Source organism: Rosa rugosa, chromosome 2 (assembly GCF_958449725.1).
Source record: "Rosa rugosa chromosome 2, drRosRugo1.1, whole genome shotgun sequence".
In the NCBI taxonomy this organism is placed as follows: Eukaryota; Viridiplantae; Streptophyta; class Magnoliopsida; order Rosales; family Rosaceae; genus Rosa; species Rosa rugosa.
The window spans coordinates 19,671,939-19,699,911 of NC_084821.1; the positions used below are offsets into that span (position 1 = coordinate 19,671,939).

A 27,973-nucleotide genomic window follows, 5' to 3' on the forward strand; every position below is an offset into this window, starting at 1 on the left:
AAACTGAAATTGATTAAGGCTATTCTACCTCCCTAAATCTAAAATGCCATGATTCTTCTATTAGGAGCAGATAGTGAAGAAAGAAAAAGACCAGATGTTATGCATACTTGTTGTAGAGGTCGAAAACTCGGAATTCATATGGGTCAGTTTGTATGGTGTTGTCGATGATCAGGTCTGCATTGCTATTCATATCAGTAGGTTAACGAAGGTAAATGCCTAAATGGCTGTCAAATTGTCTTAGGTGGCAGGACATGTGTCACAACTTGAATGGGAGACGGGGATTTTGGGACAGAGGAGAGGATTTGAAGCCAAAATTTATCATACCAAATTAATGTAGGCTTGGCTTGAATAAATTTTGTGTCTCCTCTCGATCTCTAAGAGTATATTTAGCAGACTCTCTATTGTTGCTCCTTAGCTATTTTAGAGAGCATGTTTAGCTTTTTATCTATTTTAGCAACTGCACCAGACTCCTAAGTGGCTCTCTATTATAACTTTTAACTATCTCGCTCCTAAATATAGAGAGCGGGATGAGGCTCTCTATAATTTAAAACATTCCTTTTAAGTCATTTTATTTAATTTATAAATACATTTAAACTATTTAATATTCATTTAAAAATAATATAAATTCAAAACTAGCTAAAATAGAGAGCATTGATGTTGACGTAATTCTAAAGTGGCTAGCTAAAATGACTTTTTAGCTACTTTAGCTAAAATTTGACTTAAAAATAGCTAGCATTGCTAAAAATGCTCTAAGACCCCACATAAGTCCATTAATTAGCAAGACTTGTACCGGGCGTAGCTATTCTATTATAAATAGCAATGCAGCACAACGCTCTTCAACTCACAAGTCATTCATTCGAAAACTTTCGACTCAATATTGAATTAGTGATAAAATGTCTTCACAAGTTTTAGCATCTCAATCTCAAGCTCCAAATACCAGACCTTCAGCTAATTACACTCCAAGCATTTGGGGTGATCATTTTCTCTCTTATGCTAAGGCGGTAAGATATATAGCAATTCCTACTAGCATATATGCGTACAATTAGAGCATATATTGGTTTGATTTTCATCCATATATATATGATCAGACAATTATTCTTTCTTGATTATTTTTTTTTTGTTTTGGTTACAAACAAATTAGTTTTTCTGTGTTGAATTTGCCTCTATATGAAGTGAATTTTAGTCATATATATATATATATATATATATATATATATATATATATATACATACATACATACATACATACAGATCCTATCCAGAGCGAGGTTAGGGTTTAGGGTCACTTTTCGGTCGCATATTCACATCTCGACCGTTCAGTTTTTAGGTACTAATGTATAGATTATCTCTGCAAAATTTCAGTCAAATTGATGGTCGTTAAGGCATTGATACGTTAAAGCTAGTACGGTTCAGGTTGGATAGATTTAGTTCGTTCATTGGTTTGAACGAGTTAGATACCTTAACGATCATTAATTTGGCTGAAATTTTGCAGAGATGATCTATACATTAGTACCTAAAACTTGAACGGTTGAGATGTGGATATGAGACCGAAAAGTGACCCTAAACTCCAACCTCGTACTTTAATTTCAGAGCGAGACCTCGCTCTGGATAGGATCTGTATATATAGATCCTATCCAGAGCGAGGTCTCGCTCTGAAATTAAAGTACGAGGTTGGAGTTTAGGGTCACTTTTCGGTCTCATATCCACATCTCAACCGTTCAGGTTTTAGGTACTAATGTATAGATCATCTCTGCAAAATTTCAGCCAAATTAATGATCGTTAAGGTATCTAACTCGTTCAAACCAATGGACGAACTAAATCTATCCAACTTGAACCGTACTAGCTTTAAGGCAATTATGAATGGCTTAATGACCATCAATTTGGCTGAAATTTTGCAGAGATGATCTATACATTAGTACCTAAAAACTGAACAGTTGAGATTTGGATATGAGGACCGAAAAGTAACCATAAACTCTAACATCGCACTTTAATTTCAGAGTAAGGCCTCGCTCTGGATAGGATTTATATATTGGTTTGATTTCCCTACATGTGATCACACAGTCTCTCTTTTCTTAATTTGGCTCCATAGGAAGCGGACTTTAATCTCGAGCAACGAGTCCAAGAACTTAAAAGAGAAGTGAAAATGATCCTCATGGCGCCAGCAAAAGAACCTTCACAAAAATTGGACTTAGTTGATGACATTCAGCACCTCGGCATATCTTACCATTTTGAAAATGAGATCGATGAAATTCTGAAACAAATTTACCAGACTACTTATGGTAGTATTGTGGAATATGATGATGACCTTTACACTACTGCTCTTTGTTTTCGGTTACTTAGACAACACGGTTATAATGTTTCAAGTGGTAGGTGTTCCTCATCTGTGTTTTGTATTTAGACAACACAAAATTATATATGTCACTAGCCAGATACTTGCTATATACATTAGCTTCATCATGATTTTGTAATCTCTTATTTGAATTTATAATCCCATGCCTAGTATTTGTTATCTCTGTCTATATATAGATAATATGATATATAGAGGCTCATCTATTGCGGGCATCGGCTGGTGAGGCAGATATGTTCAACAAGTACTTCAAGGAGGGTAATGATGAGAAATTTAAGGAATCTCTTTTGAGTGATGTATCAGGACTATTAAGTTTGTACGAAGCCACCCATCTTAGGATACACGGAGAAGACATACTCGAAGAGGCACTAGCCTTCACCACCACACATCTCGAGTCGATGAAAGACAGTTTAAGCCCTCCACTTTCGAAACAAGTAGCCCATTCCTTAAATCAGCCACTACGTAAGGGTATCACCAGGGTGGAAGCAAGATATTACTTGTCAATCTACCATGAATGCGATTCACATAATGAAACTCTCCTGACTTTTGCCAAGTTGGATTTCAACCTGTTGCAGAAGCTCCATCAAAACGAACTTTGTGAAATTACAAGGTTAATCAACCATTAAGCCAGGTCCATATATATGTATCTACTGGATAAATAAATGCTAGGTGCTTTTAAGAATTACTCAATGTAACTTAATTGTAGGTGGTGGAAGGACTTGGACGTGAGAAACGAGCTGCCATTTACAAGAGACAGAGTTACCGAGGTTTACTTCTGTTGGGCTTCATCAGTCTGCTTTGAACCTGAATATTCCTTTGCTAGGAGGACATTATGCAAAGTTACTGCCCTGGCATCCATTCTCGATGACATTTATGATTTGTATGGCACATTCGAAGAACTAGAGCTCTTTACTGAAGCTATTGAGAGGTATCTATTCTAATCTGAAATTACTTTTCATTACCTAGCCAGTGCTATCTAAAATTGATCGTCCAATAGTGAAGAATTATTGAAATATAGTGTGTTATCTCATATATCCGTATTTAGGTTAAAGAGTATTTTGGGTAATTTTAAATTGAAGGGCTAACTCCTGAACCCCTAAAATAGACTAACTAGAACTAGTCAAATGGTGAAAATATTCATCAAAACAATCTAGGCTTAGTCGAGAAAGTTTTTTTTTTTTGATCAAATAAGAACTTCGTTAATAATGAACTGCTTACAACGAGTTTTAGGCGACATCTCTAACCCAGAAATGGCCTCTAGACTTCACACTGGAACTCTATAATGACTGACTCTAAACTTGCATTACAACTGTATGACAAAGACAAAAGCGCAGGAGCAGTGAATCATTAACATCTCACATCTCGTCCAGCCAGTAATAACTCTAAGACTAGACAACTCACTTGTGTTGACACTAAACTCACCAACCAGAGTCCTCCTAACCAGCATTTGATTGACCAAGCCAACACTCGTTGTGACCTAAACTCAACCAAATGGATCACCGGACATTCAGACCTGGGACTAAAAAAACCAACACCATCACCTCCCTATTGTCAACACCATCCATCCACCACTACTCCAAAACGCCATCACCTCCGACCCGATCCCAGACAGGAAGGACCCACTAGAAGGCCAAGGATGATTGTCTATGCCAGACTTTTTTGCCACCGTTGCTGACCCAACTCCAAAACAAGAACGACCCCTAAGACTGCGAAAGAGAAGATTGTCTCTACCACACCTTTAGTAGTGTCTTATTACCAACAATAAATAAAACCCAACCTTAAAACACTAGTAATAGCCAATCCGGCCACCATGGCAATCCCGATCTTATTACCAACAAAACAACTTTAAAAACAACATTAAAAAAAGATAACCAGGGCAGGGCCCAAAATTGAGCCCAAACCCCACATCCATCCCAAGTAGGAGAGACCCATAGCCCTAGCCCAAGAAAATGGTCCAAACAGCAGCAGCCCAAAAACCCTAAGCCCATCCTCCAGGTGACGTAGGACCATAGCAGACACGCACCACCAACCACGCAGTAGCACCGCCGTCGCCCCTTGTTGCCACCACCGATTAGTCACCCCAGTGTACACAGGTAAGCCTCCCAGAAGGCCGACCCGATCCAGATCGGATCTCGAATTCCTTCCAGCCCCAGCCGCCCACACCTCCGCCTGCGCACCATGAAAGCAGCTTCCCAGTTGCCAAACCGTAAACCCATTACCAGAGCAACCATCAGACGCCTCCTTCTTCACATTCGACCACCCAATCGGACCCAGAAGATAACTGGGAAGTCTAATTGGACAACCCGCCTCATCCCCATCAGATCCCCATACTGCCCTTTCTCCTAACCCAGGATCACACTCCTCATCAGCACCTGCACCGCCGGGCAACCCAGCCAACCACCGGAACCTCTTAGTAACCAGATCATTTCAGATCTGGATTACAACATGCCAGCCACAAACCGTTTCAACCACGTCTCCGTCCAAGCCTAGAGGTCTCACCAAGCCCCACAGTCTGACAGACCCGTCTGACGATGAGGTCTCAAGGACGTGCCGCCGGACGGGGAAGGAAACCCACGTAGAACTCACTCGAGCACGGCGCTCACTCTCTAGGGTTTTTTTTCGGTCTGAACTTAATCGAGAAAGTTAGTTTTGTATTTCTTAGCTTAATTTATTTATTTAATAATTTTGATTAGGTGGGATATATGTTTCACGGACGCACTGCCAAACTATATGAAAGTCTATTATAAGGCACTATTAGACGTGTATACTGAAGTTGAAGAAGAGCTTGCAAAGGAGGAAAAGTTGTATCGAATCCACTATGCCATAGAAGCTGTAAGCTCATCCATTACTTATGAGTGTGTCTCTGTCTACTTTTGAGTGTGTCTCTGTGTGTGTGTGTAGATATACACACACTAGTTTACGGTAAAGAACAACTTTTTTTAGCAATTAGAAATTATTGATCAATTAATTTGAGTTGATCATTGTGTCTCATATAGATGAAAAAGCTAGCTAAATGTTACTTTCTTGAAGCGAAATGGTTCCACCAGAAACATGTACCAACAGTGGATGAGTATATTGCCCTAACATCACTGACCTCAGGCTACCCGCTGCTTGTAACCACCTCTTTTGTTACAATGGGAGATATTGCTACACAAGATTCCTTTGACTGGTTGGCCACTTATCCCAAACCTGTGAAAGGGTGTGCAGTAGTTGCCCGACTTATGGATGACTTCGTGTCTCACAAGGTACATACATACACACACAATTATACAAACTATTTTTCTCTTTCAATGATTAAAACAACTTTTTAAATCTCTGCATTTTAATCTACATAATCACATACGTATGTCTCTCCATTTGTAGTTTGAGCAAAAAAGAGGACATGTTGCGTCAGCTGTAGAGTGCTACATGAAAGAATTTGGTGTCACAGAAGAAGAAGCAATAATTGCATTGCGTAGAAAAGTGAGTGGCGCATGAAAGGACATAAACGAATCGTTCCTCTTCCCCAATGCTATTTCAAGGCCACTGCTGACTCGAATTCTTAATTTAGCATGCGTCATGGATGTTGTTTACAAGTATGAAGATGGTTACACTACTCAGCATGGTATACTCAAGGATCTTATAACTTCTACGCTTATCCAACAAGTGCCTGTATAATATTTCAAGTTACTATTCATTTTGTTTGTATAACTATTATTATGATCTCCCTACAAGTCTTATGAATAATTGGTTACATATAGCTGATTACTACAAAATCGGTCATAAGATTATGATTTGGGCCACTATTTTGGAATTAGTGTGTATTAAAAGTTATGTACCACCGTTTAAAATAAAGTGAGTTGTTATGGACTGGGCATCGATAGTCAGAACACTAATACTCAAATCTTTTTTGAATAATGAAGATGATGGTTTGCATGTTATTCTTTTGTTACCATTGTTTCTGTGTGGTTCCGAGAGGAATCGAGAATCACCATGAGAGCAACCATCTTCGAGTTTCATATATGTCATCCATGAACAGACGTCAGAGGGAAGACAGGGGTTGCTGACCTTCGACTCTCCGATGCCTAAGTCAGATACATGTAAGAATGTAGATAAGGTAGGAGTAAGTGGAGAATGATTGTTTACCTTAAATGAGAGGATATGTATGTATATATAATGTAGATTTGAGCTTGTCACCCTTTTATTTCTCATGTGGACCTAAAAGTGGCCTATTGAAGTTGGGCTCGTCTTATGGAATTAACGCCCAAGTCTCTTCTAGTGGCCAGTTGACCGTGTTAGTCCGGTGTTTGTGTACTATATATATATATATATATATATATATATATATATATATATATATATATATATATAGTGTAAACAACCATAATTACGATTTTGCTCTCATCCTGACATCTATTATCAGCAAATTTATTCTTTTTCTCCACTCTACAACAAAAGTATCAAGAGAGTTTCTATTCATACCTCTCAAATTAGCATTTGGATCTCTCTTTTTTTCGAAGTTATAATTAACTTAGTCAACTCGATGAATTATTCCATGGTCCCGAAGTACCACGTGACATTGTCATGTGGTGATTCCAACAAATAATATCACTCGAATGTGGTGGAGACCATGCAGGGGGGTTAAAAAAGAAAAGAAAAATTAATTTAAGAGACCAATCACTATGTCACATGTGCCAATAATATCACCCCGGACCACTATGTGTACAACGGTCCGGAACCATGTTATAATTTTCTGTCAACTCATATTAAATTACTAACAAGGACAAAAAAAGGGAAGAAAAAAAAAAGTCTCTTCTGACGTCCACGAACTAGTACGTAGTCTTCAAGTTACAGAAAACCTTCTCCTCCAACGTGAACCCCCCTTTGTCTTCGAATTTCAATCTTATAGATTATACTATGAATTTTAATTTAGGCCTCGTTTGTTTAGCGGATTTGAGAACTTGGGAAAGGAAAGTTATTCCTTTCCTTTGTTTGGTAACCACAAAGTCCGGAAATGCTTTCCCGACATAGGGGAAAGTTGGGGGTAAACTTATTCCACTCAAACTTCATGGGATTGAGTTTCCCATCCCATTTCCCAGCATTAATTGCAATAATTTTGGACAATAATACCCTAGCATTAATTGCTTGAGTACCCTTGGTAGTGTTGAAAATTCATTCTAGGTTGTTTTTATTTCAAAATAGAAGGGTATTATTGAAACATTGATATATTTTTACTTTCCTTTCCTACACCAACCAAACATCGGAAGGGAAATCAAATGATCTTTCCTAGATGTTTTCCCTGCTTTACCAAACACAGGAAAGGAAATCTGACAGGAACTTTAGTTTCCCTTCCTTCCCCACGGGAAAGACAAGGGAATCGATTTCCCTTCCGTGAACCAAACGAGGCCTTAGATATTCAATATGAGTGATATATATATATATATATATATAGAGAGAGAGAGAGAGAGAGAGAGAGAGAGAGATACAAAAGCAGCATGGAGAGAGACGACTACCCAAGAGGCTTTTTAGTTTTTGTTCAGTTAATTGTAAATTTAGATGGAGATGAAGATGTCCCTTTTATTCTTATCATAAATAGTCATGTGCCTATTCTTTTAACCCTTGCTAGTTTTCAATTTCAAATCTTCAGGTTTCGCTGGTGAAATTGTACACCCTCAGTCTAGTCTAGTCCACATCTAAATTATCATTTGTCCACACTGCACCGCTAATGGCGGAGCACATAACCGAAGATGTGATAGCTCAAATCCTGGAAAGGTTGCCGATCAAATCCTTCCTTCACTGAGTCCTCATCTCTACCCCCAATGAATCTGAATTTGAATCCTGAGAGTTGGCAGCGACATCGTCGTCGTCATCGTTTGGAGAGAATTCTTCGGTCAGAAAGCTTAGGTGCCCTTCCAAATACCGAGCTATTTGTCGGCCACTAACGATTACACAGTTCTTGCAGAACTTGAATATCATGGGAAGAAGGAAGACCTGGCTGATGTCGTTGCTTTTGATCTGGCCAAAGAGAGTTCTGAAGAATGTCGCCGCCTGTTCTTGACTATCACTTTGATGAGGAGCATCTAGTTTATCTAGGGGCTTCCTTTAGAGGAACCTATGTGTATTGGGTCATAGGAATACTTATGATGTTGGCTCTGCTGATTCGTGGATCATGAGATAATATAACATGGCAGAGTTGTGGACGAAGCTGTTGACTTGAAGGTTTCTGATCTGCCTAAGGAGACATATTTCTTGAGGCCCATCTTGGTGACAGAAACCGGTACATTTCTGTATAAATGAACTCATACTAGTGGCAAGGGGATGTATTATAAAGTGATAAGGAGTGGTCATGAGGAAGAGAAGATTCACACATATATGTTTACTGTTAGCCAAATAGACACCCTCAAGTATAAGGGGTACAAGTAATAGTATAGGGATTTAAGAAAGGTTGTCGAACCCACGAGGATTAGATTCTTTTCACTAGCTAGGGTGTTAACCTAAGGAGAGCTAGAATAGACAAATGTACAATCACAAACCTAAATTTACAAGTAAATCTAGGTTTATGGTGAGTATGTGCATTGTGGTGATAGTGAAATTGTTTGTTGGATAGAGTGGTGAACCAAATTAAAATAAATGCTCAAATATAAACTAAACTAGTAAAATAATGGATAAAGTTAGGGGTTGAATTGTCTACCACTAACCTCCCTTGCAAGTATTGAAGTTCAAATACAAGCGATGCTATTCTAATTTTCCAATTACCCTCTTTGCATCTGGATAAGACTACAAAGGCTTAAACTCCTTTAATGTTATTAATTCCAACCGGATAAGTCTAGAATTAACTATCTAAGAACAATTCCTATTACCGGTTAAGTCTCAATTCATTGTTCCTAGATGCATAAAGCTTTGAGTTTCGATAATCATGCAAGCAAACAAATCCTAGATCTAGGTGATTTTAACTCACAACCTTCATATGCACATAGAGGATGCTATCATGCTATCAATGTTCAACGTTAACTACTCCCTAAACATTTTTCATGAGATGACAAACACAACACATTCAAAGTAGTTAAGTTTGAATGAATGCATTCACTTCTTGAATTAGCATATGAAGATGAAAATCACAAATAACATCAAATGTAAATTAAAACAACAATTCATACAAGTTTGGCTAGGGCTTTGAACCCTAGCCCCAACAAAGTAACTATTCACTCATAGTCATACAAATTGGCATCAAATCTATAAAGTAAATCAAGGTAAGTTAAAGAGTTAAGGGAAGAAAGAAATAGTTGAAGCTTGACAAATCAATGGGTAGCTTCTCCTTCATTTTTCTCCTTCAATGCTCCTTGAATCCTCCTTGATGGTGGAATGGATGGATGATGAACTTCTTGATGGTGATGATGAATGGAATTGTGATGAAGATATGATACTCCTTTGGCTAACTTTGAGTGGTAGTGATGGAGTTTATGGTGGTGGAAGATGGTAGTTGTGGTGGTGATGATGGAGGAGATGGAGTAGATTGGGTATTGTGGGTTTGGATTTTGGGAGGTGGATATGGAGGTTTTATGAAGGAGATGAACAGAGAAAGAAGATGCAATGGGATGGAATGGTTGATGTTGAGAGTGAGAAGAGAATGTGTTTATATAAGGAACAAAAAGAAGAGTGAAATGATGAGTGAAATAAAAATAATGAAAGTGGAGTATGGAAGTAGTTTGTAAAATATGGAAAAGATGGAGTAATTATGAAATGAAAGCAAAGCATGAAGGTGCAGAAATATGGAAGTGATGATGATATATTAAAGAGAATGGAGTAGAAAAATATATCCAAGGAAAAAGATAAAAGCATCTAGATTTCTTCATGTGGGTAGGAATATGTTGAGCTGTTTTTTAGGTCACTTTCTTCCTATTTATTCCTTCAATTATATCTCCATCAATGATTCAGAATGGGTCTCTGACTTCTTCATATCAAATGTTCCTCCATGAGTCTAGATCATCCTGGTAAAATCTCAGAGTTAAATTCATTGTAGTTTGGCTGTAAATGCTTCTGAAATACGTACAGGTCAGGTTTTCCAGTTTTCGTCTTGTAGAAGATTGGACTGACTGTTTGAAGGCTTTCCACTCAAAACTAGCTCTGGTACTCTTCATAACAAATGATCATTGGGATGTCTAGGATGAAACTGGAGAGTTTCAACTCATTCGGAGTTCATTTGGTCAGGCGGCTACCCCTCCTTTCTTGTCTAGCTCACTTTCTCTTAGCCAGAGTAGGAAAATGTCTAGCTCAGTTTCTCTTCTCCATTATTTCCTAATATGATAAGAAAAATAAATATATATAAATAAACACAAAGATTAAGTAAAGTACAAGATTAGGAAAATAATGAAATTGGATTAGTCAACATTAAATTGGACTTTTAGAACATGTAATTTTCATGTTTTAGGGCACAAATATGTATATGAATTATGATCCAACATTTACCAAGCATAGACCTGACATGATTGAATATGAAGAGAGTCTACTTTCACTTGGATGAATGATTGATCCCTGTATTCAAATTATGCTTAGTCACTCCTCGATTTTACTCTACATACTCACATTTGAATCCCTATATCATTCGTTCTTTATTTGATTTTAGTTAATACCAGAGATTAAACTGAGTGACTCTCGTGATAATATATCTTCAATGTACCATTTGCTTTTGTCAGTTTAGTTTGTGATTTCAAGTGGCTATAAAGTTATAAATCCTTCTAAACTATATTTTCTACTCGTTGATGCCAATTTCAGCATCAATGAGTCAATGGAAGTTCGGTTGAAATCCAAGTGTAAAGTGGTGGGGTTGTTTTCTTCAAGTGGGCTTATCTTTTCCTTCGATTAATTTAACAACATAAGTAGCCTCGGTCTTCTACCTCGTGTGACTAAAGGTATGGCCTCAGCGGTCTTGTGCCTAGTCTTGGTCATCCACCTCTTGTGACTGAATTACTGAAGATACGACCTCGATGGTCTTATGCCTGGTCTTGGGCTTCCAAGCTCCTATGTTGGGTGAAAGTGATATAGTTTGGCCTTGGGCTCCCTTTTCTTGATATTGGGCCTCTAAGATGCCTTATTGGGTGAAACTGATAGTTTGGTCTTGGGCTCCCTTCGCCTGATGTTGGGTCTCTAAGTTGCCATGTTGAGTGAAACTGATAGCCTCGCCTCGGGCTTCCTTCACCTGGTGTTGGGCATCCAAGCTCCTTGTTGGGTGAAATTGATAGTTTGGTCTTGGGATCCCTTCGCCTGATGTTGGGCCTCCAAGTTGCCTTGTTGGGTGAAACTGATAGCCTCATCTCGGGCTTCCTTCACCTGATGTTAGGCATCCAAGCTCCTTTGTGGGTCAAACTAATAGTTTGGTCTTGAGCTCCCTTCGCTTGATGTCAAGCTGCCTTGTTGGGTAAAACTGATAGCCTCATCTCGGGCTTTCTTCACCTGATGTTGGGCGTCCAAGCTCCTTGTTGGGTGAAACTGATAGTCTCGTCTTAGACTTCCTTCACCTGATTTTGGGCCTCCAAGCTGTCTTGTTAGGTGAAACTGATAGCCTCGCCTCGGGCTTCCTTCACCTGATGTTGGGCGTCCAAGCTCCTTGTTGGGTGAAACTGATAGTCTCGTTTCAGACTTCCTTCACCTAATGTTGGGCATCTAAGCCGCCTTGTTTGGTGAAACTGATAGCCTCGCCTCAGGCTTCCTTCACCTGATGTTGGGCCTCCAAGCTACCTTGTTGCGTGAAACTGATAGCCTCACCTTGGGCTTTCTTCACCTGATGTTGGGCATCCAAGCTCCTTGGTGGGTGAAACTGATAGTTTGGTCTTGGGCTCCCTTCATCTGATGTTGGGCTTCTAAACTGCCTTGTTTGGTGAAATTGATAGCCTCGCCTCGGGCTTCCTTCACCTAATATTGGGTGTCCAAGCTTCTTGTTAGGTGAAACTGATAGTCTCATCTCGGACTTCCTTCACCTAATGTTGGGAGTCCAAGCCGCCTTGTTAGGTGAAACTGATAGCCTCACCTCGAGCTTCCTTCACCTGATGTTGGGCCTCCAAGATACCTTGTTGGATGAAACTGATAGCCTCACCTCGGGCTTCCTTCACCTGATGTTAGGCATCCAAGCTTCTTGTTGGGTGAAAGTGATAGTCTCATCTCAGACTTCCTTCACTTGATGTTGGACCTCCACCGCCTCCAACTGGCAGAGCTTAATGGCATATATATTTTGGCATAGTGTTGGAAGAGAAGAGAGAGCTGAAGTTCCCTTCCTACTTGTGAAGGATTGGTATTTATAGGAGAAGGAGTAGTTGAGGTGGAAAGGGAGGGTATGGGCTCTTCCCTAAAATCGGGGGTGTCAACCCCTACTTTCTACTTACTGACACTCCAAGTGATGGGTTGACAGAGTTGGTATGTGATTGGTGTCACCACTATGTGGTCTCATCCCCTCACATCACTCTTAGGCCATGCCCATAGACCATACTTGTCATCAGAGCGTGACACCTGGCTTAGAAGGTAAGAGTTGATTTCCACTAACTATAACTTCTTTGGAATCACTTTGTCTAAGAGTGATCCTGGTAGTTGAGGCCTTAGCCTTGAAGGTCGTGGCTTCTAAGCTTGGGGGTCAAACTCTTGGTCTTGGGGGTTGAGGCTCTTGATTTCTTTGGATTATGCTTCTCTGGTAGTGAGGTCATGATATGTTTTTGCCTTGCCATCCAAGATGGTGAGTCAATCACATGGTGACCGTCCAAGATTAAAGAGGTGAAGGTCTAAGGTTAAAGACTTGGAATACCAAGGTTAGGCATCTTACTAGTCATGGTTATTTATGTCTAAGGATTCATTTTCTTTCTAGATGAAAGGTTTAAGTGCATTGAAAGTTAATCCTGCGTGGACTCTTTGATATTTCAATGCGTCCTATGTGGAATGGGTTGAAAAGTCAAAAGTATTTATCGAACCAAATTATGACATCAACAAGCCCCTAGTTCCCTGGCCAGCCAAGGCCTATGTTGGGTAGGAAACTCAATATGAGGAAGAATTTGCTGAATTAAGCTTGAGTAAGTGGTTCTTAGTGAAAGGCTAAGAGTGGATGTAAAAAAAAAAAAGTTAACCATGTTGTGTGGGGGTGAGTTTCTATATGTGATATGACATTATCAAGGTAGCTTGAAGGTTGAACTATTGAGGTCCTAAGTGGGTGAGGACGACATCCTCGACTAGAAGGGATGATGAGCTTGAATGGCGAAAGTCCATAGTAGGAGACTAAACTCGTTGGTGAGTGATCTCCAATAGAAAGAAGGGTTACATAATTGACAAAGGAGGATGAGTTAAGTGGCTTCGTTTTGTTTCCCTTTAAGCTCTAACTATTGGCTCTACTTTTGCACCTAAGTGCATTGTGCCTACACTTGCCAATCCAACTAGATTATTAGCATAATTTATAAGGTAGTGTAAGACCTCTAACTATTGTTCGGTCTAAAAATCTCACAATTGGTGGTGGTAATTGGGAGTCGACTAGCCTCGAGTGTTCTTTGCGAGTCTCGGCTATTGGGACTCTCTCACTTGGCTACTCAAGTGAGTCGGACCTTGAGTGCACTATGTGTGTTAGTCTTAGCTGTTTAAGACTCGCTCACCTGTTACTCAAGTGAGTTGGACCTCGAAGGCATCCTGTGAATTGGTCTCGGCTAGTGAGACTCTTTCATTAGTGGCTCAAGTGGGTTGGACCTTGAGGGCACTCTGTGAATCGGTCTTGACTAGCGAGACTCTTTCATCAAACTAATAGTTGCCTACAGGTTAGGAGAGTACCTAAATTCAAATTTCCCTTTCCATTCGATAATAATGATTATACGTAAAAAACAAGCAGCTAGCTTTTACCTTAACAGCAAGGCACGAAATTAAAGCCAGGAAGATGAGCCAAAGCATATAACAGAAGAGACATTGAGCTTAATTTCCTTGGTTACAACATTTAAAACTAATAGTGATAAAAGGGACTTCTTCGTGTAGCTGATATTGTGACTCATTTATCATTCAGATCTTGGATTATTTATGTATTGGTAGACGAATCACTCGCTTTCATAGGTAACGTTCGTTAATTTAATTTCAAGCTAACACATTATTATAAACAGGGCGGGTACGTACGTCGTGTCAACTATTTAATTAGTTCTCATTCTCCTACTATATATAACATGACTTATTATAATACGTTTTGTCATAGTCGATCGAGCACACTTCATGACCACCTAAAAGTTGGTAATTCCCAAATCTAGGTGATTCCCCCAAAAAAACAAAAACTGGTCTATATTTGGCCTGTTTGGAATTCTGTTATTCATGTCAATGCCTGGAAATTTTTGCACTAAATCATCTTCTGCGCTACTACAATCTCCATTCTTTGATTAATGCAATATTTGTTTGATTGCCTGTTTGTTATATTCTCTTTTTCCTTCCAACATTACAAGCTGTGTGAATCCCCATCCTGTCTTAAAGATGGAACAGCTTATAGAAGTGTCTTTTGGATCTTGATTTAAATGACAATCATTAATTTCCCTCAGTCATGAGAGACATATGAAAATTCTCTCTTAATGTATATGACTTACTATCTTAATTGAGTCTGAAGAATTATCTCGCGTTTATAATGTAATTATTGCATTTTGTACTGTCATTAAGCACAAGATTCTCAAACTTGAGCTTACTCTTTGGCCTGACCATCAAATCTTTTGCGTTGCCTGGCACAACACTAGTTGTTTTGAAGGTGTCAATGGGTAGTGTTACTTGTAATCCACCTCCAGCAAGGCGTTCCCCAAGCCAAGTTCCTTTGTGTTTCAGTTGAGTATCTTGATGGTGATTCATTCACAAAGCTTTGACTTTAAAGGAAGTCTTGGACTTGTAGTTTCCAGTAATTAAAGAAAATAAAATTAACCAAATAAGAATAGATTTCGACAGTGGCTGTTATCTTTTAAACAAAATAAAAGGAACACTTGCAGAAGTGAAAGGAAATAAAGAACTCAGTTGTAAACTAAATTTCCACGCGCTGAAAACCTAGAGAAGGTCGTTGTCTGCCTCTGTTCCTGTCCGGCTGCGTTGGGGCGTTAGTGATGGCTTCTGGCCTAGCCGGTGCACGATGTGTGCAGCCGGAAGGGTGTCATGTTTCAAGGGCATGTCTCAAGCTCGAGAGCTAGGATCGGGAGGTGGTTTTCTTCTTTGTTTTCGGTTGAAGGGAGTGGCGGCGTCGTGGCGGTGAGTTGGGACTGGAGTGAGATCGGAGTGTGAACGAGTCAGATCGGCGTTTGGTGGCTGTCAATGGTGGGCAGGTCGAGTTCTATGGCCAGCTAGAGTAGATCGAAGGCTGGTTGGTAGGGATTGAAGGCTTGTTGGGCTGGTTGACGGTAGTGCTTGGACGTCGGATTCAGAGACAGATGGCGAGCTTCCCTTTTTCCGCTTGGTGTTGGGTGGGGATCGTAATGGTTGGCGCGGCCCTCCAATGGTCGAAGGATGACGGTGACATGACGGTGGCTCGGCGCCAGTGGAGGGGAGGCAAGATTGGTGGCGGCGCAATGCAGCAACTTTCTTGGGCTGGGAGGATTGGAAATGATCCACTTGCTGATTTGGTTCTTTGGGCTTGGATTCTGCCTTTGGGCCCGATTTGGGCTAGAGTTATGGGTTGGGTTCACATAGTGGGCCCTATCTCAGATTTTATTTTATTTATAGTTATTTATTTTGTTTTCTTAGTTTATTTTCGCTTATTGCGAGTAATAAGTGCCTACACTTTTTGTGTAGAACTAGTCGGGCTTTGTGCCTATGTATGCACACCAAGTGCCTTGTCTGCTCTGGGTAGGAGATGAATTCCTTGCTTCGTCAAGTGGTCGCTACCGCCTAGTGACAGGGTGAGACCAAGTGTCGCCGGATCTATTCTCCGGCGGCAACATAGGAGGAAAGCTGTGCTAAAGCTGGTAATTATGCTATATTGTAATCAAGTTACATATCGAGTTATCTTTCCGCTGTGTCACTGCTATGTTAAAGCAAGTAGAGTAGCTAATTGTGCACTCTTTGCTAGTTGATGCTTGTTAGAATACAAGTCTCCTGTAGAGCTTTCTAATATTATTTCAGAAAATACTCTAGATGCTTATTGTAATCAGGAGTTTAGGCTCAATGTCCCCCCCCCCCCCACCCCCCCCCCCCCCGTATTCGACAGTTTCATTAATTAAGGCTTGAGGGCAGCCGCACCAGCCCTTTATTCAAAAAAAAAAAAAAAGAGGGTGGGACTAACAAATTTCACTTATAAACCCAAGTAATTTCTCATGCTTGAACCCATATATATATTGATCAAATAAGAAAACCGTTCATTGAAATTAACAGTTCATTGAAATTAAGAAAATCATCTCCTTGAACCAATCCGGCCCATCTCCGACACAGGAGAAGACATTATCCTCGTTACTGATTTTGGCCTCTTGCTGCTTTCGGGGCTTCGATTGCCACACAGGCATTTCATGACAATAATCAGTAAAATTACAATCCCCAAATCAATATGAAGCTACGTGGCCAAAAGGGCATCAGCATACCAAGTCAGTTTTGGGACTAATAAGCACATTATTTACCTGGCGCAGTTATTACTGGCTATAGCTTGTACAAGGAGAAGATAAGAACTAATTTTTCTTTACCACAACTTGAAATTTTAAAATGGCATCAACTTGTAATCCAACGTAACAAAGGAAAGCTACCGTAGGCATACTTATAGACTAAAACATAAGATAGCGCCTAGCAATATGTAACTTTTCAACAGAAATGGAGATCGCATAAGGCTTATTACTTACTGGCAGAAGGTTCCTCATATCCCCCAAACAATTTGAACTAGCACTTTAAGCATAAGAACCAAGGAGGCAGCTGAATTTGTTACATCGCATAGATCATATATAAGGACCTACGATAGATCAAGTATGAGAACAGTTCTGGTAAGGACAAGTGTACAACAAATGTAACTAAAACCATAACAATCAATACACCAAAACATACCAAAATTGATATGACGCTAACAACACATACTGAAGGCCAAAAGGCTAACAATAACAAGGCATTTTATGGAACAATGTCAGCAAAGAACCTGGTGCAAGCAGTTATAAGATGGAAATAACTAACCGACTTCTCGGGTGCTTCACAACAAATTGTAGTCATGTTTCCTTACAAGTCTAAAATCTATGGAGACAATCATGTGGCATACAAATGACACATGCTTCCAAACAAACACTGCAAATAAGTGAAATAACTAGCTCCCTAAGCTTTCACAAAATGTCAATTCTCTATGCTTCAGAATTTTCACCAGATGTTAAGAACTCCTCAACTTCTTTCACCACATCTCCAACAAAAACAGTCGAGAGGTTGAAAATAAGAATGAATCAGTTACATCGCTGTCAAAACCTTATAAGAATTAGTGACAAAACTAAACATCCTAGAATTTTTTATTTTATTTTATTTATTTTTACATACCAACCCTCTTCAATTGTAAGAGCTAGCATTCAGTCCAACAAAGATGAAGAATGTGGAAGGGTCTCTGTTGTAGGCCTTGATAAAGTTCTTTTATTTATGAGTTTTGAGCAAAGAGTCCATGGGATTTGAACGGTCTTGTAACTAGAATCACGCTCATGATAATAATACTATAGATCAAACCACCAAAATAATAACAGGAGTGATATTACCATATACTTTAACACACATATCAATGATTAGGATCTAAGCATCATAAATACTGGCGGCCAAACTCCCAGTGTACCGATAATAATCTAGCTGTTCAAAGATGCATAGGACTCACGGAAGCTTAACCTAATGGCTTCTTGAGAGTTTAGCACTTACAATGAGAATTTACGTCACCCAACCCTTAGAATAAAGATCATAATTGTAGATAACCCTTTATCTTGGTGCCGCATGGAGCCAACTGAGACTAAGAGAGCTTATTGAAAGTCTTACTCTTCAGATTATGCGACGTGATCTTTGCAGTATGCTTAATAACATTAGTAGTCTTTTCTATCCCAAACAAGAGGATGTGTAAAACACCTATATTAAACTGCAGGGGCAAAATTTCTGCTTCACAAAAAAAGCAGTCTAGCTATACACTACATTCAGCATCTCAACTTGGCTGGTGTAATAAGCAAATCTAAAGTACCAAAATATGCATAATTATCTAAAGCCAACAATCCACCCCAATGAAGATCTTGGTGCGCACCCTTACTTGAAGTATGACAATCACAAAACACCGCTAGTCCACTTATAAGTTCAAGATACTATTAGATTGATGAGGCAAACGAAATTAGTTAATACCAAACATTCTTAGTTTCCACAAGTAAAAGCTGAACAGAGAAAAGAGATCGAAATACAATTACCATTTACACACAAGCCAAAGTCTCCATATATTGATAGGCATCTCTCCATCCAACCAGCGAAGGTATGAACAAATCACAGAGTGTCTTACAGCTCTTATCCCTGATGTCATAGGAGATGAACTTATAACCCATGCGCAGCACAAGAACTGGATTCTGTTCCTCGTTTTCCTCCGCATCAAGAAAGAAAAATGGACGACAGGATGCAGCAGGAGTATAAGGAAAGGCGGGAGTCATGAGATTAAGATCAACCCGGTACTTGACAAACCAGCCAGAGTAGTCCTTCCCCATCTCCAGCACACGAAGCTTGTTTAGGCCACTCCCATACATTTCAATAAGATGCAAACGGCCACCAGACTCCCCAAAACACATGCATTCCTTCTCCACCGAAAAACCGGGAGCACCCAGCTCATCCACCACTCCATAATGCTCTTCATCTATGTCATAGTAAACCAACCAACAAAACGTGCTGAGCCAATGAATCCTCCCATTGCAGTATACACCGGGTAGGAACTTACCAATTGATGGAAACCACATATGAGTAGACTCACCAGCCCTCCAGGTTCGAGTATGAGACGAATATATCTCAATCTCAATCTCCAGATGCAATGAAGGAATGGTACCCGAGCCCGAAACGCAAACCAGCTTATAATGAAGCGATTTGGAAGGATCAAAAGCCAAAGCAACACTCAAGAGCCTTGCGGGTTCGGGTTTAGTAGGAGAGGGAGGTGGAAGAGCTATTTCCGAGAATCGGCTAGTTGTGGGATTGACAACATAGAATTTGAATTGTCTGGAGATTGTGAATTTATCTGTGGAGGAACAACACAAGAGCAAGCCATTGCAGGACTGAAGAATCTGGAGGCCTTGTGGGTCGGGGATGAAATTGAGAGGCTTGGATGGGTTTGGATTGGTGCTTGGAAGGAGGGAGATGAATTGGGGGTCTGTTGTGGCGGTTCTGCTCAAGAAGAAGGCGGAGGGGAATTTAAGGATTGGGTTTCGGAGGGTGTGGGAGTCGCAGAATTTGGGACTGGAGATGAGAGAGAGCCAAAGCTTAGAGACGCATTTGAAGCGGATGAGTGATTTAGCTGGTAAGCGCAGGAGAAGCTGTTTGAGGAGGTCTTCGTTGTGACCAACTGTTTCTGCTGCTGCTATGCTACTCTGCATTTTCCGTTTGCTTGCTTCGCTCCGACAAGTCAGTCGTGTGAGAGCGGCGGAGTCCACTGGCACTGACTCCAAGGAGAGACCTTATATGTTTTTTTGTAGAGTTGTACTGAAGCTTGATTTTTTTTTTTTTTTTTTTTTTTTTATGTTCAATCTTAACTCGATTCGACTTATAATTGTAGAAGAGTCTAGTTTTATGATTGCATACCAATGGAGTCTAGTTTCCGCACATAATTGATTAATGCATTCAAATTCTGGTCACTCACTTCTCATTATCCCCGTACTCACCTTTTCCACCTCTATTTTCATCATGCATTTGAACTGTAAACCATCAATGAAACTCAAGCAATGATTTTTTATTTTATTTTTTTTATAGTTTAGTCTTTAATCATTGGCCATTGTATTCTTTCGAGAGTTTGCTAAATACTAAATACTTTCTATCGATTTAAATAAGCAAATTTATGAGTTTGAAATTTTGAATTGAAACTGTTTATGTGTGGTCACTAGAGATTAGAGAGTCATTTACCTTAAGGCCTCATTTGATTCGTGGAAATGAAAGTAATTCCTTTGTCTTTTCCATGAGAAGGGAAATGACATTTCCAGATAACTTTTCATTCCGATGTTTGGTAACATTAGGAAAGTTGTTAAAAAATTTATAATCAATAGAATAAAATACTATATTGTGAGTAATAAATATAAGGAAAGAAAGGGGGAAAATGATTTTTTTGGTGTTTAGAAGGAATCACCGCCAAAGGAATCACTTTCCCCCTTATTTTCCTTCCCTTCAGGAAAGTATATCCTTTCTTTTTGTATTTCAAACGCAGGAAATGAACAAATTTCATTTCCTGAGGCTTACTTTCCGTGAACCAAACGTTGTCTAAGTACAACTAGAATCTGCTAGCACACCCAAGGGGTGTGGGATAATTGATAGTGGTTTTTGGTTTTCATAATATTAATACCTTATAATAATATAGCTATGATACAATAAGGATGCTATGAATGAAATTGATGCAAATTTTGTTCCAAATTCAATTTCACATATTAGTTTAAGTACGGTTTCCAAATATAGTTGTACAAACAACACCGTAAATGATTTTCATTCCAAAACATTAAACTAAAAAATATATTATACAGACGATGGATAACTATATGTTCTCTACTCACCTGAACGGGTTGAACTGGGAAGGAAAATGAGTAGCTTGGGAAAATGCAACCAACCAGTTACATTTGTTTAGACAGAATATGCAATGGACACTACTAGAAATTTCCCCATTAGCACCTCTTTATCTGCCACTAAAAATCTTCAGTGTGATAAATGAATAGTTTCACACTGATATAAACAATCAGTGGTTATTTTGCCTTCTGTCACTGATCATCAGTTTCTAATTTTTTCTCACACTGTACATCAGTGGGGATTGGGTGGAACAGGGGTTTTGATATTACTGTATCCGCTCTAAACAGAGCCAAACGCCTTATAATAACATTTAACAATAATATAAGTGGGCTCCAGTCTTCCTGTGGTTTTCAACTTCTTATGGTGTGGTGCCGAGACAGCGAAGAACTCCTCTTTCGTATATATTCATTTGCTCCGATTAAAACCCTAGCTTTCTCTTTGCCTCTTCTTCCTGTCCCCTTTTTCTGTGTGTGGCGCCTTTCTATCAGGTTAGAAACCCTAATCTCTGATCTCTCTCTCTCTCTATGGTTATCGTTTTCTTCTGCTCCATAATTTGTGGGTGTTACTCCAGAATCGCTTGATTTCCTGGATCAGAGTTTCAAATCCATGTTATTTTTTGGCCTTTGAGGTTGGCTTAGGGTGGAGTGGCGGATCTGTTGTAGTGTTCTCTGACGACGACAACGGTTTGGATCTACGAGGCATCGAAGGCGTTCGATGGGGCAGGGGAGCGGCCCTGAGCCTAGAGCATTGGTGCTCGCAGTAACGTTCTTGTTTCTCTTCTCTTATGTTTTTAAAGTTTCAATCTTTAGCCTTGCATGTTGCAGATCTTGAATGTTTTTGTCTGATGGAATTTTGTTTATGTGGGTAAATGGGATATCAGGATAATCAACCAGCTGGAAAAACTGATTGGAGAAGTTGAGAAGATTTGCTGGCCTCAAGGATACCCATTTTTTCACGGTACACTGCTGGACTTTTATGTGCAGAGATTTGTATTAGAACTATTTATCCAGAAGTCTTCCCCCATGGGTGACCTCAATATCACATCTGTTTATGTGGTTTTTTTGACTGTTTCCATCTTTCAGCTTTTTATGATTTAGATTGCCTGCATTTGATTTGAGATAGCTTCTTTCATTGTTTATTGTGTATATATGACCAACATTTATATAATAATATATGAGCAACATCAAGGAATAAGTAATAAGAAATCCGTGCAGTAAAAACTTCTTTGTCATCAATCTTCTCCTGTCAGTACGACAAGATTGCTAAATGTATTCCCTTTCTAGTCTCTTCTTGCATCTTTAGTAGGTACTAATACTATCAATGATTTCCATACATGATCAGTTAATGACTTGTGCAGGCAGTCAGTGGTGAATAACTTCTTCACATTCGACACTTCAAACATAAAGTAAGTTTGAGGTTTCCGTTACAACTTTTTTTGACAATTATATTTTCTTTGGCAAAAGAGGTAATTTTCTGTAGTCCTAATATGCACGTGAAGCAAAGTGATACCTTTCTCCATTTCTGTAGTTTGCATGCATTGGATGTATAGGATTCGAAAGCACAGGTTAGTGCAATTCATTGGATAATTGAGGCTCTCCAGAGGATGCATTTATTTGGTGTTGAGAACTGAGATTTTTAACTCACAATGCCACAGGGGTAGTCCTATTTTCATTACTTATGAGCTTTCTGTTCTTTCTATTACCGTACTTACTTCCTCATTACTTGTTGTTTTGCAGAAGCCAGACAAGTTGGTTTATATTGCCACCTATGAGATTCTTTAGGTAATCTCTTTTTATTCAATTGCGTGTAGGGCTTGATTGTTGGAATTATGACTGCTTTTGAAGCGTAATTCTATTGAGTTCATGAAAGTTCATAATTGTTGGCTGATAAGTATATTTCATTCTGACACTAATTTATGTTGCAGAGATTTCAAAACCTCTGCGTAATACTCTGAAAATTGATGACAATATGGCCTTTCTTGATTACATAAACAATACAAGGTATTTGTATATGTCTATCATTGAAATATTTGCTGGAATGTAGTTAAGTTCTAGAGTACAAGAAGTAATGTTTTGGTGGCTTTCGAGCACCTTTCCAACTGCCGGTAATCTCCAAAGCCCAATGAGTTGCTTAGTTTAGCTTTTCTTTGATATCTAGTGAAGTAAACATGTATGACCTTAACTAGTGAAGTACCTTGTCAGTCACTGCCGAGTGATGAGAAGTGACTGTGTTGTAGTCTTTTTCATGTGTTAAATTTTTATTTTCTTCACCATGCCACTTGGACACTTATTTCCTCCTGTTTCAAATTTTATTTGTTACATAGGTTCAAAAGGATGATCTGCTTAATTTTTCGTGTCAGATCAGGAGAATGCCAATTGAGGAACTTTGCCTTCAGGTATATACCGTTTTAATTTGTTAAACCCCTTTAAATCATGAAATAAATTGCTTACTGTCTTTGTACTGCAATTTTCTGTCTGTTGTACAATCTTCTGTGTTATTGAATAGTTGAAAGTTATAGTGTGATAGAGAAGAAAACTTTGCAGAGGGCAAGTAACATTTCAAATGATCTTTATTTAGTTGTGCAGTCTATATTGGTAACTAAAGAAATTATCGAATGTGAGTTGTACAATCATAACTAGCAATTATAACTGAGAAACATAGACATAAACTTGTGCTTGTTTCACAAGACGGTGTGGGTGATTTTCATGTTGATAGATATAGTTTGAATTAGTATTCCAAAATGTATTGCACTAAAATTGTAATATCTCTTGCTCTTTCTCTATCTTTCAGTATGTGTGGCTTTGCTGATGATGTTTCTTGTATGTTCCAGTCTATAATAGGTCACTGCTCAGGTGTGAGTCTTAGAGTTATTCAGTTGTATTAATGTTTAGTGTTTCTTAGGAATTGGCTTTGAATGTTCAGTTTTATATATAACAAGAATGATTCAGAGAAATTGGTTAACTTATGATAGTCACCAAAAGTTTTGATAGTTAATGCATGGTAATGTTCCATTTCTCTTGTTTATTTTTCTCTAATTGTTTATCTGTCTTTTAAATATACAGACACTCCTGGTATCACAGATTATGTAATGGCAGAGCTTGAAAAGTTGGGTCAGAAATATCGTGTGGCTTTGAGGTATTTTCCTATGTTTTCTACAAATTGTTTTCATGACCAAAAGGGTTTGAAATTGAGAGTGTGTATGCAAATGTGCACTGCTATCCCTTTTCATTGTCATGTCCGTCAGTTTTTTATACCTACTTTTCTGTAGTTATGTTTATTCGAATGCTAAATTTCAATAGTAGCTGATATATTATATCCTTGTATACTACATGTTCAGAACCAAAGAGACACCTCTAGCTTCACTCTAATGTTTTTTATATGTTAAGTTGGTCTGTAATTGTTAGAATAAGAACTAACTAACCTGATATAATGTGCAGGTTTGTCCGTATCAGAAGAAGAGTTGCAGCTGTGGGATGAAGTCTTGATGTTTATATATTGATGGGTGCCTCTGTAAATTTATAGTTAGTACATTTATTGTATTATACAATTTAAAATACATTATAAAGTACAGTACAAGAATGTAAAGGTGCCAAATGGCACCTTATTTTTTTAATATAACCTCATAAATTTGCCACTGATATCAGTGGTATTCCAAAGCCACTAATATCAGTGTGAATTTAGATGCTGACTTCATCTTGGATGAAGTGATGACACTGTTGTTTTATCAGTGCCTATTGTCCCAATAGCACCTGCAATAGAGGGGACTGATTCTTCATTAGTGGCTGCATAGTGGCTAATGAGATTACCCACTCTTATCAGTGTGTATTGGGACAATGGGGACTAATTCAGATCAGTGTGGAATGGGGAAATTTCTAGTAGTGGGATATGATTATTGGGACATTAATCAAGTAAACATAAATAAGGAAAAAGTCGAAGTCCAAACGTACAATATTCAAGAAACTGTAATCACTTACAAGTTACAACTATTAAACCAGCACCATTACTTAATATAGTGTCTTTATCCCACATCAAAACATACAAGGCGTCTTCCTTGTGCTTTGCTTCAGCCCGTGGTGTGGGAGCTATAAAAGGTTGGTTCTGATTAAATGTGAGAAGCCGAAGTTGAGCCAGATTGTAGTTGAGGTTGAGGCAAAGGCTGTTGAAGATGCATGTCAAGTGGCAGTTCCGGCAATGGTTCTTCAAGCTTAAGTACTTTCATCACTTGTCCTGCGTTTGGTCTTTCCTTATTATGGGGATGGGTACACCATAATCCCACAATTAACAAGCATTTCATTTCTTCTTGTTCAAATTCCATTTCCAAACTTTCATCGGCTGCATCGAGAAGATGCCCTTCAAGGTAGAATTTCCAAACCCACTTATAAAGTGGCAAGTTGTCATTGACATTGTAACTCTTCCTTCCACAAGCAATTTCTAAGGCCACAACTCCAAAACTAAACATGTCAGATTCTTTACTAGCCCTCCCTTCAATAACATATTCGGGGGCAATGTAGCCCACAGTCCCAACTACTTCTGTTGTCTGAGTTGGGAACTGGGGATCCAATCGCTTAGAAATCCCAAAGTCACCAAGTTTAGTTCTCAAATCCTTGTCCAACAACACGTTAGCTGACTTGATATCCCTGTGAAAGACACAATCCCCTGCATCTTCATGCAGGTAATAAAGGGCTCTGGCCAAGCCTAAAGCTATCTCGTATCTTGAATTCCATTGCAGGCTGTTTCTACGGCCATATAAGTGCTCGTCAAGGCTGCCATTTGGCATGTATTCATAAACAACCAAGCACTCTTTGTGCTGTTGATCATGACACCATCCAATGAGTTGCACCAGATTTCGATGGTTTAAGCAGCTTATTATTTTGACTTCATTCATAAAGATTTCCTCGTAGCGTTGATCAGTTCCTGTGCAGATTTTCTTGATAGCTACTTCACGGCCTAGACCTTGTAGTAGTCCTTTATAAACTTGTCCAGACGCTCCTCTGCCTAGCTTTCTATCTGGTGAGAAGCCATTGGTGGCAACATGCAATTCTTTGGGACTAAACTGCTTTGGTAAGGCGTGTCTCTCAAGGTCATTACTAATTACGCCACTGCTCTTCTTTCGCTTGCTTGCCACCAAACAATATATGGCTACACCAACTCCAAGAATAAAAGCAAATAAAGAAGGTAGTGCAGCCACCTTAATCAAGAATAACATTCCTCTCTTCTTGTTTTTGCCGCTTGAATCCAAATCTGAATTGAACTCCCATGAGTATATAATATGGCGCTCATTATAAATGCCAGTAGCAGATGAAAAACCAACTGTAACCCACTCGGGAAGAACCTTTCGTAGGTCAATAAGGTACGAAATATAAGAAGCATTGCCCTCGTATGTCCAGAGCACACTAAAATTGGTGGTCGCAGCTTTGTATGATATCTGGACATTGCCCACCTTACCACTGTGAAGAATAGGATCCCAACTGGAATGAACAACTGAGGAGATGGTGTTGATATTGATGCCGACATGCGTCTCCTGTGGATCCCAGTCATTTAAGAAGGTGTCAAACTCGACTGTCACAAGTTGGTTTTGGGAGGCTGCAAAACGAGTGGTGGTGTTGTACAATCCGAGATCACATCCGGCAGAGTCAGGTGGAATGGGATAGTGAACAGGAGCAAGAAAAAAGGCAAAACCATCAGCAAATTTTGTCTGGTTAAGAGTGTCAACCGTAAAAGAGAAATTAGTAGTGAAGTTTGCAGCCAGTGATCCCTTGGAAGAGTCCCACAAGTGCAGAGGCTGTGCGCTAGTAACCCGGCCAGTGCGGAATGCTTGCGTGATCATGTTGAGTTCGATTGCTCCTGATGTAGGCACGGCATCACCTTCGTAGAGTATGTCCTTCACACTTGGATCGAAGCGACTGATATTGAAGGAAAGTGGATGGGCACATACGAGGGAAAGTTCAATGAAAATTAAGACCCCGATAAAGCAGCAATGTCTCGAGTGCTGACCGCCGAGGTTTGCAAGCCAACTGCTCAGAGACATTGCTATATGCCTTATTAGGTTGCAATGATCACGATTAGCACTTTATACATGATGCATGAATAACTTTTCATCCTATATTTTATTTATCTGCCTCGACATCAACAACCAATATAACCTTATTCTTTTACCTTGTACCGGGAAAAAAAGAAACAAAAGAAAAAAAAAACATAAGAATCATCAACAAAAAAACCGCAATAACAAGAATGCATAACAATAACTAATTAGTAAACTTTGTTTGGCTCTGTTCTTCTTGTGATTGAGAAGTCGATGTCCTTGGCTTCTAGGTGTTGTTCAGGATGACGACGAACTTGAAAGTAATTTTTGGGCATGCTGCCGGTGGTGGGATAGCAAGTGTGTCTTCCTACAAGATGGTGGCGGTGCAACATCAGCAGCCTGCATTTGCAGGTTGGGCCTGGAATTTGGCCCTAGGCCCAAACTTTATTTTTTTTCAGTTATTTCTATTTTCATTAATTTTCCAATAATTCTCTATTTTTTTAAGGAGCTATGCTTGTTAGTTCCTTAATGAGCGCTAACGGGTAGTTAGGTGGTTTTTTAGCCTGCAAATTATGATGTTTCTTTTTACATCTCTATAATGGAAGCTTCTGGCGCATTGCAATTGAGCTCATTGGCAAAAAAAATTTTCACTCAAAATTATCTCTTTATAGGGTAATGTTGTAGTTTGTTAGGCTCCTTAATTGAGTTTCGATGTCTTAAGCTAACGGTGCATAATTCTCGTTTCTAGAAAATTTGCAAGTGCCGTTCTGGCCTGCGATTATCAATGAAAGTCTTCATTTACTCAAAAAAAAAAGTTATTTTTGGAGGGGCCAAAAAATAATATAATTATTATTTTAAAAAATAAATAAAAATGTACATATTAAAATCTGTATTAATATTTATCTTTGAAAAATTTCTTTTTCCATAACACTAATAAC

The 27,973-nt window shown here is 39.1% G+C and overlaps 2 protein-coding genes, 1 long non-coding RNA gene and 1 pseudogene across 16 annotated transcripts; 2 read left to right on the forward strand and 2 right to left on the reverse strand.

The window, feature by feature from the left end:
• Positions 1–893: 893 nt before the first annotated feature.
• Positions 894–6,004, forward strand: LOC133734372 ((-)-germacrene D synthase-like; annotated as a pseudogene).
• Positions 6,005–16,629: 10,625 nt separating this feature from the next.
• Positions 16,630–19,944, reverse strand: LOC133732162 (F-box protein At5g07610-like). 2 transcript variants are annotated; one of them, XM_062159650.1, is made up of 3 exons: positions 19,230–19,944; positions 18,682–19,115; positions 16,630–17,228 (listed from the first exon to the last, which is right to left on the reverse strand). In XM_062159650.1, exons 1-2 carry the CDS (start codon positions 19,840–19,842, stop codon positions 18,685–18,687), a joined length of 1,044 nt encoding a protein of 347 aa, XP_062015634.1. In that variant the 5' UTR covers positions 19,843–19,944; the 3' UTR covers positions 16,630–17,228; positions 18,682–18,684. The 2 variants fall into 2 exon arrangements, with proteins under 2 accessions (XP_062015634.1, XP_062015633.1); XM_062159649.1 differs by having other exon boundaries at positions 18,682–19,944.
• Positions 19,945–21,349: 1,405 nt separating this feature from the next.
• Positions 21,350–24,830, forward strand: LOC133728198 (uncharacterized). 13 transcript variants are annotated; one of them, XR_009855679.1, is made up of 10 exons: positions 21,350–21,501; positions 21,585–21,772; positions 21,894–21,970; positions 22,371–22,418; positions 22,541–22,669; positions 22,750–22,794; positions 22,938–23,013; positions 23,337–23,408; positions 24,094–24,148; positions 24,451–24,830. It is a non-coding gene; the product is annotated as an uncharacterized LOC133728198 (long non-coding RNA). The 13 variants fall into 13 exon arrangements; XR_009855681.1 differs by having other exon boundaries at positions 23,378–23,408; positions 24,076–24,148; positions 24,451–24,829; XR_009855682.1 differs by having other exon boundaries at positions 22,753–22,794; positions 23,373–23,408; positions 24,076–24,148; positions 24,451–24,829.
• A 285-nt stretch (positions 24,831–25,115) lies between these two features.
• Positions 25,116–27,041, reverse strand: LOC133730507 (L-type lectin-domain containing receptor kinase IX.1-like). The gene has a single exon (XM_062158085.1). The coding sequence runs from the start codon at positions 27,039–27,041 to the stop codon at positions 25,116–25,118; it is 1,926 nt and encodes a 641-aa protein (XP_062014069.1).
• Positions 27,042–27,973: the final 932 nt, after the last annotated feature.